We start from the raw sequence: 17,144 nt of genomic DNA, 5'->3' as shown, positions 1-17,144 counted from the left end.
GTATGAATAAAATTATGGATGTATGGTTTGGAAAAATGTATATATTTATTGATGAGAGAGTTGAGACTAGCTTCTAATTTTCAGAAGCGGTATGGATTGATTGCATTTTGCTAGTATTTTAGTTTTTTCATAAGGATGTTGTGTTTAAAACGATGGGAAAAGCTTTAATTAGAATAGATATATATTTGTCATATGGTCCGCTCTTACCCCGTTTTCGAGTTCGGTAGTTTGCGTCCTCGTGTGGGTAAAGATATACGCTAAAACGAGATATTTACTTGAAAGGGGGCGCGTGATATACTCTCTTTGTTGCGCGCTTCACTTGAGAAAAGGTAGTTGGCGCGAAGAGTCATTCCAGGCTTTCGAAGTAACGTTTGGAGTCAGCTGTAGATTTTCAGAGAGTTTGCTTTGGTGTTTGAGGTAGTTATGGAGAGAGTTGATATGAATTCTGAGGAGGCAAGTGTTTCTCATCAGGTGGTTGAAGGGAGCGTCAGTGAAGAGTACCTAAGGAAGCTAATATAGAATGAGGTGAAAAGTTCAATGAGGGAAGTTATTCAGATTGTAATGGATAAGAAAAGGAAGGGTAATAGGTCTGATGAAGATTTTTGGTCTTTTTCAGATGAGGAATAAGTTATTAGAGAGAAGAAAGGATGTAAAAATGTTATGAAAAGTAAACACCTGAATAAGGATGGGAAAAATGGAATAAATTCAAAGAAAAAGAGTGGTACCCTTGGCGGAACGCAAGTCAAATGTGTCCTTGGCGGCACAAAAGATGACTCTGATGAAGAGTATATTATGGATGTGGATGAGAGGAATGAAGAAAGGGACAATAAGTTAATTGACGAATATGTTTTTGATATGGATCAAGATGATGATCTCAATGATGATATTAAGAATGACCAACCTTCTTCATCTAAAGTAATTTTAAAAGATCCTCTAGGTGGGGAAATGTTTAATCCTTATGAAATAAGACATCCCAGAAGTGCAGACTGGTGGCCGCACGACCATGTTGCAAAGTTTATAAAACATTGGATAAGAAAACCTCTGGATCGAGAGGTGAGGAGTGTTTTGAGAGCAGAGTGCTCAAGACCACAGATAGATAACAAGGTGTGCCAAACACCGAATCTGGATCCAGATTTTATCTTGTATCTTTTTTAATTGGGAAAGGATCCAAGGAAGGGATTGGAACGTTCTTTAAAAATCTGTCAGGATCGTTTACTGGACGTTTTGGGTCCATTAGGAAAAATGTTAGACATTACAGAAGAGGCTTATTTAAATGGTGAACAGGTGGATGTACAGTTATTACGTGGTTGGAGTCAGAGAGCAATGGTTTTGCTAGGGAATGCAAATTCAGGTTTGTTGGCGGAGAGACGTAAGTCAGTACTTTTTAAGATCAGTCCTAAATTAGGCGATTTGGCAATTAAGGAGCATTGTGAGGATGCAAAAGGATTATTATTTGGAGAAGGATTTGTAAAGAGCATAGGTAAACATGTTGCTGCATTTACTGCGCTTGATAGGGCGTCCCCCAAAGAGGAAGATACCAAAGATCTAGAGGGAGAAGAGGAAGAAGCCAGTCAAATCAAGGGGTGAGTATGCTGACTATTTCTGGTTCTTCCCTCAGAAAAGTAGGAGGTCGTTTGAGGTTTTATGTAGAGGCTTGGAAAAGGATTACAAAGGATCCTTGGGTTTTAAATGTAGTTCAGGGGTTCGAAATAGATTTTGTGGTAGAACCCTTTCAAAGTGTGGAGCCAAAAGAGTTAGTGTTTTGCAAAGTTCAGATGGATATTGTAGATTTGGAAGTAAAAGAGATGTTGGAGAAGGAAGCGATTTGTATGATAGAAGATGAATTAAGAGTTTACGTGGGCACTTTATTTTTGGTGGAAAAGGAAGGAGACCTGTGATAAATTTAAGGAGTCTGAACCATTCCTTAGTTTATAGGCATTTCAAAATGGAAGGGATTCACCTTCTGAGAGACATGTTGCAATCAGGGGATTGGTTGGCGAAATTGGATTTAAAGGACGCTTATTTCACTGTTCCAATGAAGGAGTGCAGCCAGAAATATCTTTTCAATTCAGGTGGAGAGGTCAATTGTACCAATTTATTTGTCTTCCTTTTGGCCTGTCTTCAGATCCTTGGTGTTTTACCAAGTTAATGAGAGTAGTTGTGGCCTTTTTCAGGGAGAGAGGTTTCAGATTAATAGTTTATCTAGACGACATTTTGTTGATGTCGCAGGATGCAGAGGAATTAAAGGCGCAGTTAGATTTTGTAGTAGACTTACTAGAGAGTTTAGGTTTCTTGATAAACCAGAAGAAATCAGTTTTTGTTCCAGCTCATAGTTTAGATTTTCTTGGCTTCACGATAGACACAAAGGAAGAGGTTTTGAGGTTGCGAGAAAGAAAGTACCGATGATAAAAAAAGAAGTATTGAGGGCACAAAGGAAAGAGAGCATGACTTTGAGAGATTTGGCGAGGATTCTAGGTTTGTTTTCTTCGTCTATTCAAGAGATATTTCCATGTCCCCTGCATTGCCGACCTTTACAGAGAGTGAAAGGGCATGCTTTGAGAGTGGGATTGTGGTATGGGGACTAGGTAGTGCTGGAAGTGGAGGAGAAGGAAGAGCTTGAGTGGTGGTTGCACAATTTGGAAGTTTGGAACGGAAGAGCAATATTTGGTTGCCTCCCGGATGTTACTCTGGAGACGGATGCGAGCCTGTTAGGTTGGGGGGCTCGTTTGGGTCATCTAGAAACAGGTGGTGCTTGGTCAAAGGAGGAGAGAGCTATGCATATAAATTGTTTGGAACTGACTGCAGCTTTGTAGGCACTGAAGAGTTTCATGATAAGATTGCAGGGTCAGACTGTACTATTGAGGATGGACAACATTTCGGCTGTAGCATATATAAACCGATTGGGAGGTTGCAGGTTAAAGGATCTTTCAAATGTGCAACGGTGCTGTGGATGTTTTGTCTGAAGAACAAGATAGTGCTGAGAGCGGAGTATCTTCCAGGTGTAAAGAATGTTGTAGCAGATTGGAATTCCAGACATGTAACAGATTACAGCGATTGGATGTTGGGAAAGGAGTATTTCAGGAAAATTCAGATGGTTTTGGGTCCATTGGAAGTGGATCTGTTTGCATCGAGATTGACTCGCCAATTGGAGAAGTTTTACAGTTGGATGCCGGATCCAGAGGCTTTGGCAACAGACGCATTTCAACAGACTTGGTTGAATCGGAAGGGTTACGCATTTCCACCATTTGCAATGATACAGAGGGTAATATTGAAAGTGAGGACAGAAGGATGTCAAATAGTTCTGGTCACTCCCTTTTGGGTTCCTCAGGCTTGGTTTCCGGCGGTGCTGGAGTTGGTAATGAAAGAAGAAGAGGATTTGTTGGTAAACGAGCAAGGAGAAGTTTATCCTCTGATTTTGAGTGGGGTGCTGGACCTTCTTGTCTGGAAGGTCTCAGGGTATCCGGTTGTGTCAAGGGACTTTCAAATGAGGCTAAAGAGTTACTCGAAGAATCTTGGGCTCCAGAAACAAGGAGAAGGTATATGGGAGTGTGGAGAGTTTGGATGTGTTGGTGCTTGGAAAAATGTTTGGATCCCGTGGAGGCCCCTGTTATAGAGCTTGTTAATTTTCTTGTTGAGCAGTTTAATAAAGACCAGCAATTTCGGCAGGCCATGCTATGGTGGGTGGAAAGTCTATTGGGAGTAATGTTTTGGTTTGTAGAGTGTTGAAGAGCATGAGATTGAAGAGACCTCCCAAAGCTCGTTATGATGTTATGTGGGATGTGAATTTGATTTTAAAGTTGTTCTGTGACTGGTCTTCAAATAGATACTTGAGTAATAAAAACATTTCTATTAAATTAGCAACTCTGTTATGTTTGATTTCTTGCAAAGGGTATCTGATGTGAAATGTTTAGAGATTAATAATAGATATTTTATTCCAGATGGTGTGTATTTTGAAATTTTTAAGAGAACTAAGATTATTTCGTCATCTGTGTTCTATCCTAGGTATGAGCAATGTAGGAAGTTATGTGTGGTGGATTGTTTGAGAGAATATCTGTGTAGAACTGCTGAAAGCAGAAGGGATGGTGAGCATCAATTGTTAATATCTTTTGTAAAACCTTTTAGAGTGGTAAGAACTGCTACAATTTCGAGATGGGTGAGATGTGTAATGGGTCAGGCTGGTGTGAATATTGAAAAAATCATAGCACATTCTATTAGAGGTGCTATGGCGAGTAAGTCTTGTTTGTATGGTGGAAGTTTGGAGAGTATTTTGAAAGCTGCTGATTGGTCTAATGCAGATACTTTTGCAAGACATTACTTTAGGCCAGTAGAGCATATGTCTAATGTTGTGTTAAGAGACTTCCAACATGCATAATGTTAGGCTCCGGTCTTGTAATGAAATGACGATTCTCAGATTAATATGAACGGAGAATCAGGATTTCATTAAAAACACGGAGGCTAACATTATCCCTCCCGCCTCTCCCTGGAATTTTATCAGATTAAAATTAATTGTGTTGTATAATGTTAATAATGAAAGTTTAATGTTTTTAAGTTTAAAGGAAGTGTTGGTTTCTATTTAAGGATACAGGTTTGAAGATGTTTCATTGATTAAATGTTATTAGAACATTGGAATGTGGAGCACTCCATTGTAGACAATGGAGTGCTCCATGCTTCTACGGGCCGGGAAAGGCCCGCAGAGCAACATTCCAATGTTTTACAAAAACCTCTCGAAGCTCGAGGGGATTTAAATCCCCTCGAGCTTCGAGAAGCCTTTGTTTAATTTAATAGAACATTCTGCCCTCTAGTGGCAGAATGTTCTAATAGCCTTATAGCCCTTCGTAGCAGGGCTATACCTCTATTAAAGTCCCGAAGCTTTTGTTAAAGTCCCTCGCCTTCGGCTCGGGCCTTTAACGCTGCAGCGGGCCTTTAATAGCCGGTATAGCCCGCTACGGCGGGCTATAAGGCTATATTAAGTATGATTAGAACATTGGAATGTTGGGAGCTCCATTGAAAACAATGGAGTGCTCCGGGCTTATAATGGCTGGTATATGCCTGGAGCACCAACTTTCCAATGTGTCTTTGTTCACAGCTCTGGCTGTGAACAAAGACTTCAGGGAGCCTGAGGGGATTTCAATCCCCTCGCGCTCCCTGAAGGCTTTGTTATGTTAGAACATTCTGCCCTCTATTGGCAGAATGTTCTAATAGCCTTATAGCCCTTCGTAGCAGGCCTATACCGGCTTTTAAAGTCCCTCTGCTTTGTTAAAGTCCCTCGCCTTCGGCTCGGGCCTTTAACGCTGCAGCGGGCCTTTAACAGCCGGTATAGCCCGCTACGGCGGGCTATAAGGCTATAGTATTTGTTTTATTTCAGAATAACGTACATTTGGGAGTCTTTTTATTGAGGAATGGACTCAAGAAGAAGAAGATTTCTATTCATAGGATTGCATTTAAAAGAGGATGAGGATTCCGTGCAGGAGACATTTATTGACTTTTGTCTTGTTCCAGTTCTGGATTGTTGTAATTGAAGTTCTTTAAAGGAGCTGATCAGGAGTGGCAAATAAAATAATGTATGCATAATGTTAGCCTCTGTGTCTTTAATGAAATCCTAATTCTCTATTCATGTTAATCTCAGAATCGTCATTCTGAACCACCTACAGATAAGATACTATAGACCTTACTTACACGGGGAGTGGGAAGTAAGATCATATCATAATTGTAAAGTCATATGATTGAGACATTTAAACTATCACAAGCACGTTGGGAAGAAGCACTAGATAAATAACTACTTGAGGAAATGAAGAACAGTGCAACAGAGTACATAGTCCACATGTACAGAAACAGAAAAAGTCTAATTAATTTAGTTCAAATTTTTACTAAGGATGTAAAGCACACCACTAAGGGTGAAAAGAATATTTGGCACCCTGCCAGAGTAGCTGCCCGATGTCTTTAGAGAATGTTGGATTTGATCACATGGTGTAGGAATGGCACACTGGCTTAATATAGTAAACAATATGACCAGACCAATAGAATCTTCAATAGCTAACACTCTGGGAATCTGCCTGTTAGGGGCTTTCCTACATGGCGGCAAAATAAAGTATAGGAGTGGGATAATGAACTTGATGGTTACACTTGCAAGGGTAAATTGGCCATGAATTGGAAAACGACCAAGGCTCCATCAGTTAAGTCTTGGGAAAGCTGATGTGGTGAAGTGGGCAACTGCAGAAATAGCAACAGATGTTGTATTACTGCAAGGACATATAAAAGAGCTGACCTTGAGGCCTGTGTGAGTGGGTGTGAGTCATTTCTCGGAACATGGATGAGAGATCCCCTTGAGAAATAGGTTCTGGTGAAAAACCAAAGCTATGACATTGTCAAACTGCATAAGTTGAAATGGGAACATGAGATGTACTAAACTGTTCAGGTTCTCATGCCACTACAGCATTGTCTGAAAGTTAAAAGCAAAGATTGTGACATGGTGCATAACGATCCATGGGGAACATCCTGAACAACGAGGTGTCTGTGGGAACAATGATGTGTCTGTAGAGTTGTGTGAGGAGACGTTCTGTCGGAACTGCAAGTAGTTTTTTTAGGGAAAATATCTATAAATATGTTTTTAAGAACTGTTGTGTTTACTTTTATGATTTTTCTGTGCCATCACCCTAAGACAAAATACTCCATTACATGAACCGAAAGTTGTATATGGAGGTCTATGTAATCCAACAACCTGGGCTAAAGAGACACAAGAGAGGAATTATTACTGCAACATTGAATATCATTTCCCAAAACATTTTGATCATTTAACAATGAGGAAATTGCAATTTGTTTGTATATATTTTTTGGAACAGAGTTACTGGGTAACAATTTGTCCCTAGCAGATAAGGAAAGTTAACACCAAGTCAAAAGAATTCACCTTTTTAAGATGTTATAAATACTTTCCAAAGAACATGTGACACATCCAGGAACTGCACTTGTTCCTTTTGTTTTGAATCTTTCTTTCATCTCACCCCAAAACAACTATGCAGGTCATATCTGGTCCATTTCCCCATAAAACTCTGACCACACAGTTAATATTGAAAAAGTTGACTTCCCTTCCTCCCCCTCTCACCATCCTCCCTCCCGCCTCCATCCGCCTCCCCTCCCCCCACCTTTCTTCTTCTTTCCCTACCCTATCCCCCTCCCCCAACCTCTTCCTTCTTCTGGTAAGGAGGTTCGTCACCTCACTCATACTCAAAATATACTTTATTCAATTTTTTTCCCATTAAAAATCATAAAAGTAACATGGTTAAAAAAAATAATACTTTCCTACATATATATGTAATTAATTCCATCTTTACAGAGATCTCAATCCTACCAATCTACAAAAATTAAAAACAGACCAACATCCAATTTTAAGTAGTTATACTTTTCCTTTTTCTCAGTACACTTTTTAAAAACCGGCCATAATTCCCACACAGTAGACATTTTCCAACTTTTGTAAATATAAAAAAGCAGGACGACAGTGCTTCCACCCCCCTCTCTTCAACACTGGTAAAATCCATCTTATTCTTTCGCAATGATAATATTTACAAAATAAAATCACATGTATTGTTGATTGGGTAGACCTCTTATCACATGGGCATTGGCATAAATCTCTGGTCCAGTCATTTGCCAAGGGGAAACTAACTAACCGATGGACATTATTAAACCTTAGTCTAGTAAAGACATACCTGTCGTACCCTCTTATGCACCAAACCAAATATGGTTGTATACTAAAGGTTGTCAGAATTGGGTGGTGCTGAGTCACAGAACTTTTCTTAATTTCCATTACGACTCTTACAGATTCTAAGTGCGTCAGGCATAACAATTTAAAGTCCTTCCTGGAGATAGTGCTCATAGTTTCAGGGTGAGTGAAATAATCAAGTTTATCCAAATCTTTAAAAAAAATTCTGATAAAATTCAACCAGGGGATCTTATTTGCATAGCATAGACTCATGGCATCTCCAATGATTTCCCTGTTCAGCCCTGTGTTTGCAGTCGTCCATACTCTATGCCATAATAGCAATAGGTGTATTTTAATCATGTCAGAAACGTAGGGGATTCCCTATTCATTGTGGCAATTAAAAACTGAGGTGCTCTGCAGAACTGCTAAAATGAACCTTAAAAATATATTTTCCACTATTTGTATTGGGGATACATCATGGTACCCCCAGACTCCTGCCCCATACATCGCAAAATGCTTAAACATTTTCCCTGATATATTTTGAGCAAGATCCCTGGATTTCTTTTACCCAGTTTTTTTGTGAATTTTATCACGGCCCCAATTGACCTTTTAAAGAGCAGAGTCCTACTTTTAATCGCTGGGTGCCATGAGCCAGTGTGTTCCAATAGAACACCTAGATAGAAAAATGTATCAGTTGCATATATCCTATCTTTCCCCAGTACCAAGCTTTTACATTTGCTTCTCTCCTTCCCACATGTCATTACGAAGGTTTTCTTAATATTAAGTTTTAACCCTCGACCATCCATAAAATCAATATATGCCATAAGAGCGCTCTGTAGACCTAGCTTGGTCCTGGCCATACGCACAGCGTCATCCGCATAAAGCAGAGACACAATCGACTTATTTTTGTATTATGGAGGATCTCTTGTCCTGGCCACCAGTTCCTCCTCTAGGGCGTTGGTATATAAGGAGAACAGAAATGGGGCCAGGACACAGCTCTGCCTCACTACCCTCTCCACCGGGAAGGGTGCAGTGCATTCGCCCTTCTGGGCATACCTCACCTTAGCACATGCCCCAGTATGCCTCATAAATTGCACTGATAGTGGGTCAACATTTAGATCCATCAGGATTTCCCAAAGTCTATTATGTACAACACAATCAAAAGCGTCTGAGAGGTCCACAAATGCCAAATACAGTTTCCCTTCCTTGGCTTGAGAATACTTTCCCAATAACATAGTGAAATTTAAAACCTGTTCCACGGTCCATAACCCCTGTCTAAAACCATATTGTATTGTACTTAACATATTATTGTCCTCAGCCCATAGTTGTAATCTATTTAACACAATCTTGCCTAGTACCTTAGCTAAAGAGTCTAGAAGCAAAATAGGTCGGTAGCAGGCAGGGTTATCTCGTTTCCCTTGTTTAAAAATCAGAATAATCACCAATTCTGACCAGGATTTTATAAAGCCCCTTGCACAGCACGCCTCTAATACCCGAGTCAGCAGCGTGGACCACAGTAATGGAATGGATTTTAAAAGGTCCATCGGTATACCGTCTGGCCCCCGGGCTTTGCCTCCTTTGCTTGCATTTATTGCTGCTGTAACTTCATCCAGAGTTATGTATAACTCAATAGGGTTGAAGCCTACACTGCCTTCCTGTTCTATTGATTCCATGTCAGTAAAATGTTCTTCAGTCCCCTTAGCACCGTATACTTTAAAAAAGAAGTCAACCCATAGTTTTTCATTGATTGCAATTTCAACCCTAGCACCATCATTGTTAGAAAGAAAAGGGCCATTGACTGCCGGCCAAAATGAAGTGCAGTCCTTCCTCAATTACGCTTCATAAAGCGTATCCCAGGCCTGGTCTTTCAATTCTTTTTTCCTATTGTTCTGGCTAAATTGTACGCCCTCCTATACCCACTGATTTCTTCTTGATTTCTCTCTGTTTTATGTAATGCTTCTTTCAATTGGGTATAGGCTTTAGTACATTTTGAGTCGAACCAGCGATTGGTCCTAGCCAGAGGTACCTTGTTTTGAGCTCTTAGGGAATTTTGTATCTCTAGCGTAATATAGAAGAAGAAGGCCCTCAGTGTATCATCATGATCTACATTATCTTGTAAGCAAGCTAATATGTGTTCATATGTATTAACGATTATACATTTATTGACCTCCTCGGGGTTTATCTTGCCCCATCGCAAGGAATACCCATTTTGACGAGCTAGGGCAATATTTTGCATCCATGTTATATTATTATTATGTTTAAGTTGGTTGACTTGATTCGGTATAACTAAATCAATACTCGGGGGTAGATTGGCACTTAAAACATTAGAGTGGGTTTTAAAACTGTCAGTCCATGTTGCATAACGAATGAATGAAATGAATGAATGAATGAAAAGAGCATTTATAGAGCGCGATGGCTACCCTAAGGCGTCCCAGTGCTATATAGAACTGCGTGTGCGTAAAACGAGAGAGGAGACCTAGTCTGAAATAGTAAACAGCAGCGTTTTTAGCCCCTTTCGAAAAGATAGATGGTTCGATTCTGAGCGTAGGTGGAGAGGAAGAGAGTTCCAGAGTTTGGATGAGTTGTAAGAAAACAATCGGTCGCCAGATCTGGCTCTCTTAATTTTTGGCACCGTGGTCTGAAACAAGGAAGCTGATCTGAGATGTCTAGTGGGAAGGTGGGGAGAGATCAGGGAGTGGTTGATGGTGGCGCCCGTTTTCCAGAAGGCGCGATGTGCAATACATAGGCTCTTGAAGGATATTCTTTCCCTGATTGGAAGCCAGTGAAGTTTCCTTAGTTCAGATTTTACTGACAAATGGCGGGGAATCTGCAAGAGCATTCGTGCTGCGCAGTTCTGAATGACCTGAAGCTTATTAGGCGTAGCCTGGGGAGCCCCCAAATAGAGGGCATTCCCAAAATCTAAACAAGAAAGTATGAGGCCTTGGGTCATGATTTGTCTGGCTTTAAAGGGAAGTAGAGGAAGGATTTTTCGGATGAGCCTAAGTATGCCAACATAGGTAGCTGAGAGCTTAGCTGCCTGGTGGGTGAAGTTAAGAGACTTATCCAGACAAATACCCAGACTCTTAATTGAGTCCTTGGGAGTGGGAGTCGGTCCAAGGCATGCTGGCCAGAAGGAGTTATTGATGGTGTTGGGAGAGTTGCCCAAGAGCATCAGCTCAGTCTTGTCCCCATTTAATTTAAGACAGGATGAGGTCATCCAAGAAGCAACTGCTTCTAAACAGTCCTTCATGTTATTATTAGTCTGTATATGAGTTTGATTCAAGGCAACGACTAGCTGGGTATCGTCCGCATAGGTAAAGAATATGTACAATTATAAAATCAATTAAGGATTCAAAACCCCTGCCAATAAATGTATGAATGAAATTGACAGGCAGGGAGCACAACATATTTGCAAAGCCCAGATCATGTGTAGCCATTATATCATTAACCTTCTCCCCCCTCTCAGAATGCACAAAGTGGAACATAAGATCTCTTTCTTCCTCGTATACACCACACGACCCGCATTCTGCCTGTGAACAAATGCTAGTGTTAAAATCACCACCCCAAAGAGCAATCATATCAACACCGTTCGGGACCTTTTTTCATTTAATTCATTACAAAGTGAATTTAAAGTGTCACCCATTTGTCCCCTTTCAATGTTGTTGTAAAAGTTAACTATCCGCACTATTACATTTGAATTCAAGTAGATGGCAACAATTTGATAATATATTGTAATTTTTATAATTTCAATTTTTTTTAACATGTAGCATATTTGAGATATATACACAGATCCCTCCTTTATGTCTCCCATGTACTGACTGTTCAGCTTGTGTGTGGAAGGTCTTATATCCATCTATATCAATTTTATCCAGTAACCATATCTCCTGGAAACATAGGATATCGAAGCTATATATGAAATCAGTCCAGATGGTATTATCTACTTTTGACTGCAGGCCAGCAATATTCCAAAACAGGATTCTAATTCTCCCAGTCACCTCACTCATCTTTCACTACTACTAATTCACCCTGCAACTTTATATGCTGATTGGTGCTGGACACTACACACAGCATGTTCCTTACCCAGTCTAGTCCTATAACACGTCTGTCTACCCCCACACTTCTGGGAATATCTACCACTTCAACCTACTGCGTCAATGTATGACATCTTCGGATGGACGGACAACCCCTTCCACTGATTGTATTCAATCCCCCTACTACTTTATTCTTTTCCACAGACCCCAATGTGGGGATTTCCCCCGCACTATTTACCCCATGGTTACATTCTAAGAACATCGTCTACCTATCCGACCTTGATACGCAATAGATCCTCCCCCCTCCTTATCTTCCTCCTTTTCCTCCCTTCCCCTTTCTTCCTCTTGTCTTTTGCTTCCTCTTTCTGCTGTACCCTCAACTCCCTCACTCCATCCCCTTACCCTGAGTAATTCCTTCATTTAATTACACGCAGATATCTGTAATGACAACAGGCCATGTGAGTTTGTTATACTGTGTGTTGCTTATGTCGATATGTTCTTTAATGTCTAATAAAGAATTACGAAACAAAAAAAAATATTAAAAAAGTCAATTTGATTATTTCCCTCAAGAATTTCCTAACACCTTCTCGAACACTGTCCATGTGCTTAAAAGTAGCAGATTTGAAAATAATATAAATACCTCGACAGCGTTTTGTGGTGATATCTGATCTACTCTGCTTCTTAAAGTCAGCAAGGGGCGGAGCAGTAGTTGACATTAACTCACATTTCCTCTTCACAGGCAAGCTGCAACCCTCTAAATATCTGCAGAATTCAGAAAGGAAACAGAGGAACAAGGACATATAACACAATCAGTTCAAACGGCTTTAATTACTCAATTGCTCTTAGGGACATTTAAGCCCTAATTTCTACTGGAGTGCTAGTCCTAATTGGGGCACAAACCCAGATTTGTGTTTCACCCAGGATTACAAAGGTCCACAAGTCACTCATGTTGGGGTTTCTTATAAGTGCCATTTCTACCAGTTAAAAAATGGAGAAAAGCAGGAGTGTAAATAGTACCCTTTCGCTGTGTGCACACTTCAAAACAGGACATGTACCAATTCCAAGGTGTGCAAAGCGTAATAGTGTACAAATATCAAACCCCTTGCCATCTTTATTTATCAGGTACTCAAATTGCACCTGGGAGGCACCAATAAATGGTGCACTTATAATCGGGGCCCTAGTGTCTGGGCCTGCCTTGCTGTGCAATTCAAAATGCCCTCCTAATAAAAATATGGTACTAAATTACTCCCCAGTATACCACATCTGGTGAACTTCCTTCATTAACGTTAAGCCAGTGCCTTGGTAGAAGCTGACTAAATTCTCCAGACCAATCTGCTGAACTACCTAAAACCAATAAAACTCCTTATCTTGATCCTACTGCTAAGAAATATTTACAATACATGTATGTATTTAATCTTTGTCAACCTTGTTCCTTTTGTTTTCGAAATCTTCTCTCACTTTATCTCAAAATGACTATGCAGGTCATATCTGGTCCGAACTCATCACACCAGCAATGAAAGATCATCTTTAGCCCCTGGTGGCAAAGAAGACCAAATTCAAACTGCTAGGCATGGTCTATAAACCTCAAAAGGGAATAGGTCTGAAATTCCTGCAAAACCTTACCTCAACTTACACAACAAGGTGGAAATTTACTAAAATGTGATGGATTGCACCACATCAACCAAAGTTGATTTGCTGAGTTGCCTCAAAGAGAAAGTGAAAAACCATATCTACTAAGATATGTTGTTATTTGTCACTCCTCACAATGCTGGTGTTAAAGTAGAGGAATCTGAGCTTTTACTCCATGTTTCTTGAACTCTTTATTCCTTACAATGAAAGAAATAGATAGTGCCACTAAAGACATCCACAGACTGTAGTAGATGTAAAGTGGCCAATTTAATTAGCAAACTGGGGTTGAGACAAATATTGACATTTGTCAGATGCCATTTGAATTTTTAGATACTTACTAAACCCATGGCTAGTAAGGCAAAGTTGTTTTGAAATTGTCTCAGTGTAAGGCTCTCATAAACTGTATTAGACTGTTTTGGATAGTTTGATTCTTTATACTTTTACACATGATTTAGGACGTTATATATTGTGTACCTTCTGTTGCGAAGAAGGTTGATGGTTTTAGTCATTTGGTTGTGCATATATATTTTTGCTCACTTTTGAGGAAGCCTGACACTCGTTTCATGGGGTTATAAATTGTACTGTATTATACTTCTTTGAACACGTTCTATTCATGAAATTATCATGTGAATGCATTTTTGATTTATGGGACCCTAAGAAAACTATTTTGGATTCTATTCCCAACCTAAGTTTACTAACTTGTCTTTAGTGATAATTTGGCTTTTGCATCAATTTACAATACTCCACATGGTATACTGCCATTTTGTGGGCATAAAGGTACTTGAAATCCTGTTTAGAAGACAAATTTAGCAGATAACCATAAAGTAGTAACCTTAATGCAAACTGCACAGATACAAAGTCAGCCTGCACACAATAAAAATGTTCTAATGTATTTAGATATGGTAAAACTGTTGCATTGACACTGTTCTGCACCTACTCCTGGAAAACATTTAGGGTCTGATTTAATTTATGCCGATCTTAATGCTCTCAGTCAGGGTGGTTGAGGAGATTACACCTACCACACTGATTGACAGAGGCCCACCATATTTAGACATTACTACCAGCCAGAGGTGATATCTCTGTGTTCACAGGAGCCACCATCACAGAGTCTCCATCTTTTACGCATCCGAAGTTTACTAACTTGACTTTAGTGATATTATGAAATTTGCATCAATTTAAAATACTCTCCATGGAATACTGGCATTTTGTCTGAAAAAAAGTGATGTATGGAGCACCAATTTCTTTCAGAAAAAAGCTGAAATATATCTAAGGATGTTGTAGTAATAATAAAGTCTAAAACAAGTATTTAAATTTCTGTTCATGAGAAAAAATGGACAAATCACTTTAGAGCTGTAACTTAAATCTAAACTGTACAGATACAAAGTTTGCCTTCCAGAAAAGTCTCAAGATTCAAACAAAAAAAGTTTACTTTTTAAAATGTTATGCTGCTTACCTGATAACACTGTCTAGACAGTTGATCTGCTGATAGGAGTATGAAGACTGTTTGCCGGTCACATCAATCCTCTTCTGAGCGGATTCACATCCAGCATCAGTTCCTGTTGGACTGATGAAATCTTGAGTTTGATCTTCAAGGCTGCTCTTCTTCTCTGTATCAATAAACAGATGTATACCCATTCAGTGCTTAATTTGTAAAATATTAAGTGCAGGTGCTCACACCCACTTTCTCGGGTACGCCCACTTCTCCAAGAGGCGGCACCCACTTCCTTTTTTGGTTCCACACACATCCACAAGCCTCAACACTTCATAGCCACCTCCTCACATCTTGAGTTCCGCAAGAAGCTGAAGACCTGGCTCTTCACATAAGCAACTCTGGGACCTCACACCTGCCCAAGTGCCTGGATACCCTCTCGGGGGATTGGTGTGATGTACAAAGAAATAAGAAAAGAATGTGAAAGCAAGAAATGAAGGAATAGAGGGAGAAAGGAAGTAAATGATGTGTGATGGATAAATAGAAAGAAGAAATGAGAGGAGCAAGAGCAGCATAAGGAAGGGTTGATGATAAGAAAGGAGGACATTAAAGAAGAGGTGAAGGAAGGAGCAGGAAAAAAGAAAGTAAGGAAAGAATGTAGGAAGAGGAATAAATGCACCAGGGGAGGAAGGATGGGGAATGAATGAGGGTGTAAGGAAGAAAGCAAGAATGGAATGAGGGTGTAAGGAAGCAAGAGGGGAAAGGAGGCATGGCTAGAGGTGCTGAGGAAGAGAAAAAGGGAAAAGAAAAAGATGAGATGAAGAAAAAAAAGGAGGTCAGGGGAAAGGATACAAGTTTGAAAGGTACTGGGTCAAGTAGGGACAGAGAGAATAATGACAGTGTAATATTGCAAAGAAATTGAAAAACAAAATATTAAAATACATTTGTGTGCTTACCATACCATGTATGTTTGTAAAGCACATATTCACCAAAGGGGGCCTTGACACAGAATTTAAAATGTTATCCAGCTTATAGGCACAAATTTTATCGACCTCAGAAAGATGAAAGACTGAGTTGCATACCCAGATTAAAATTTTTGATCCTGAGAACAAAAACTGATTCCTGGAGTGGATATAAAGAAATGTGCAAGAAGGAAACATACAAAAGGGAGAGTGAGGAAGGAGAGGTCTGAAGGCAAAGATAGATACGGTAGACAAAGAATGTGAAGAGAAGTGAGGAAAGCAAAGATAGGGAGTGGAATACTGGAGTAGACCATGATGAGAAAGAAAAAAGGAAAGAGGAGAAAGCGAAGAAGAGCAGACAGAAGTGAGGTGCATGAAAAGAGAGTGCAAGGGAAAGATGAGAAGGTGCAAAATAAGCAGATAATGAGGGGAGGTGGTGATTAAGAGGAAACTGGACGTAGGGCAGACAGTGAAAGAAGAATGGAAAGAAGGGAAGCAGTAAGGTGTGAAGAGTAGGAAGAAAAGCAGATAGTGAGGAACAGCAAGAAAAGAGTACACCTCTGCTTTATTAAAAATAGAGTAATTAATTATGTAAAGTTGCGAGGTGACAGGGCTGCATCGTTCCTGGCCAGCCTCATGAATGCATAGCTGTGCTGTCCAAGACACACAATAGCGATTTGGACACCCTATCACTGAGTGGCTAGCTTGGGGGCGTGCCATTTGCGCATGCACTGTGAGAACACAAGCCATTGTTAGTTCTAAGGCCTAGTTCTTTCAGAGTGAACACAGTGCTCCCCCATTCTGGCAGACCAGACCCTGCCACCGATTTAAGGCATAATCCGTCTATTGCTTCTTGGCCAGAGCAACCAGTCCCTGGAAGGACGACTCTAGGAGAGCCAACATCGAGGCCAAGCTCACAAAGGCTTCAGATTCGGGGTCTCAAACCCCATGTGCGAAACACTATCGACTTCTGCCAACCAGGGGCTGGTAAAGTTAACAGGCTTGTGATCTCGACTGCGCAGCTGCAGAAAATGCAGGATAAGCAAGGGCGGTAGGCGAAGCACCCGATTAACAGTAAGTGATGAGCCAAACCAAACTTTGCGCAATGAGGCACTAAAGCCAAGCTTGTCCAAACAACGAGAAAAAGCGAGCCCGCAAGTGATGTGCAGACGCAAACTTTGAGTAAATAATGGGCTGAGGCATGCACTGCCTAAAGAGCTGAAACGAATTTTAAGCACATGACTGGGAACTTCAAGAGAACTTTGAGAGATTATGAGTCAAAGTGAACTTTGTGCGTGCAATAAATGTGCTAACGTCAACAACTTTGAACTTGAATGAGTTGTCTTGACCTAGGAGTGCACGGCGGTTCTCGGGAGCACAAAAGATGCTTTATTTCGCAA

General features: G+C 40.3%; 1 protein-coding gene across 1 annotated transcript in view; it reads right to left on the bottom strand.

Annotated features, from left to right (window-relative positions):
• Window positions 1-17,144, bottom strand: part of LOC146785466 (period circadian protein homolog 2-like) — a 484,700-nt gene that overhangs the window by 205,042 nt on the left and 262,514 nt on the right. Inside the window, exons 14-15 of the mRNA XM_085634530.1 lie at window positions 14,807-14,960; window positions 12,365-12,486 (exon numbers count right to left, since the gene is read on the bottom strand). Coding sequence (XP_085490656.1) covers window positions 12,365-12,486; window positions 14,807-14,960 — 276 coding nt within the window. The remainder of the gene's footprint in view (window positions 1-12,364; window positions 12,487-14,806; window positions 14,961-17,144) is intronic.

This window comes from Triturus cristatus, chromosome 11 (assembly GCF_964204655.1).
Source record: "Triturus cristatus chromosome 11, aTriCri1.1, whole genome shotgun sequence".
NCBI lineage: Eukaryota > Metazoa > Chordata > Amphibia > Caudata > Salamandridae > Triturus > Triturus cristatus.
The sequence above is the reverse complement of the archived record's forward strand: the minus strand, read 5'-3'. Positions and strand labels throughout refer to the sequence as shown.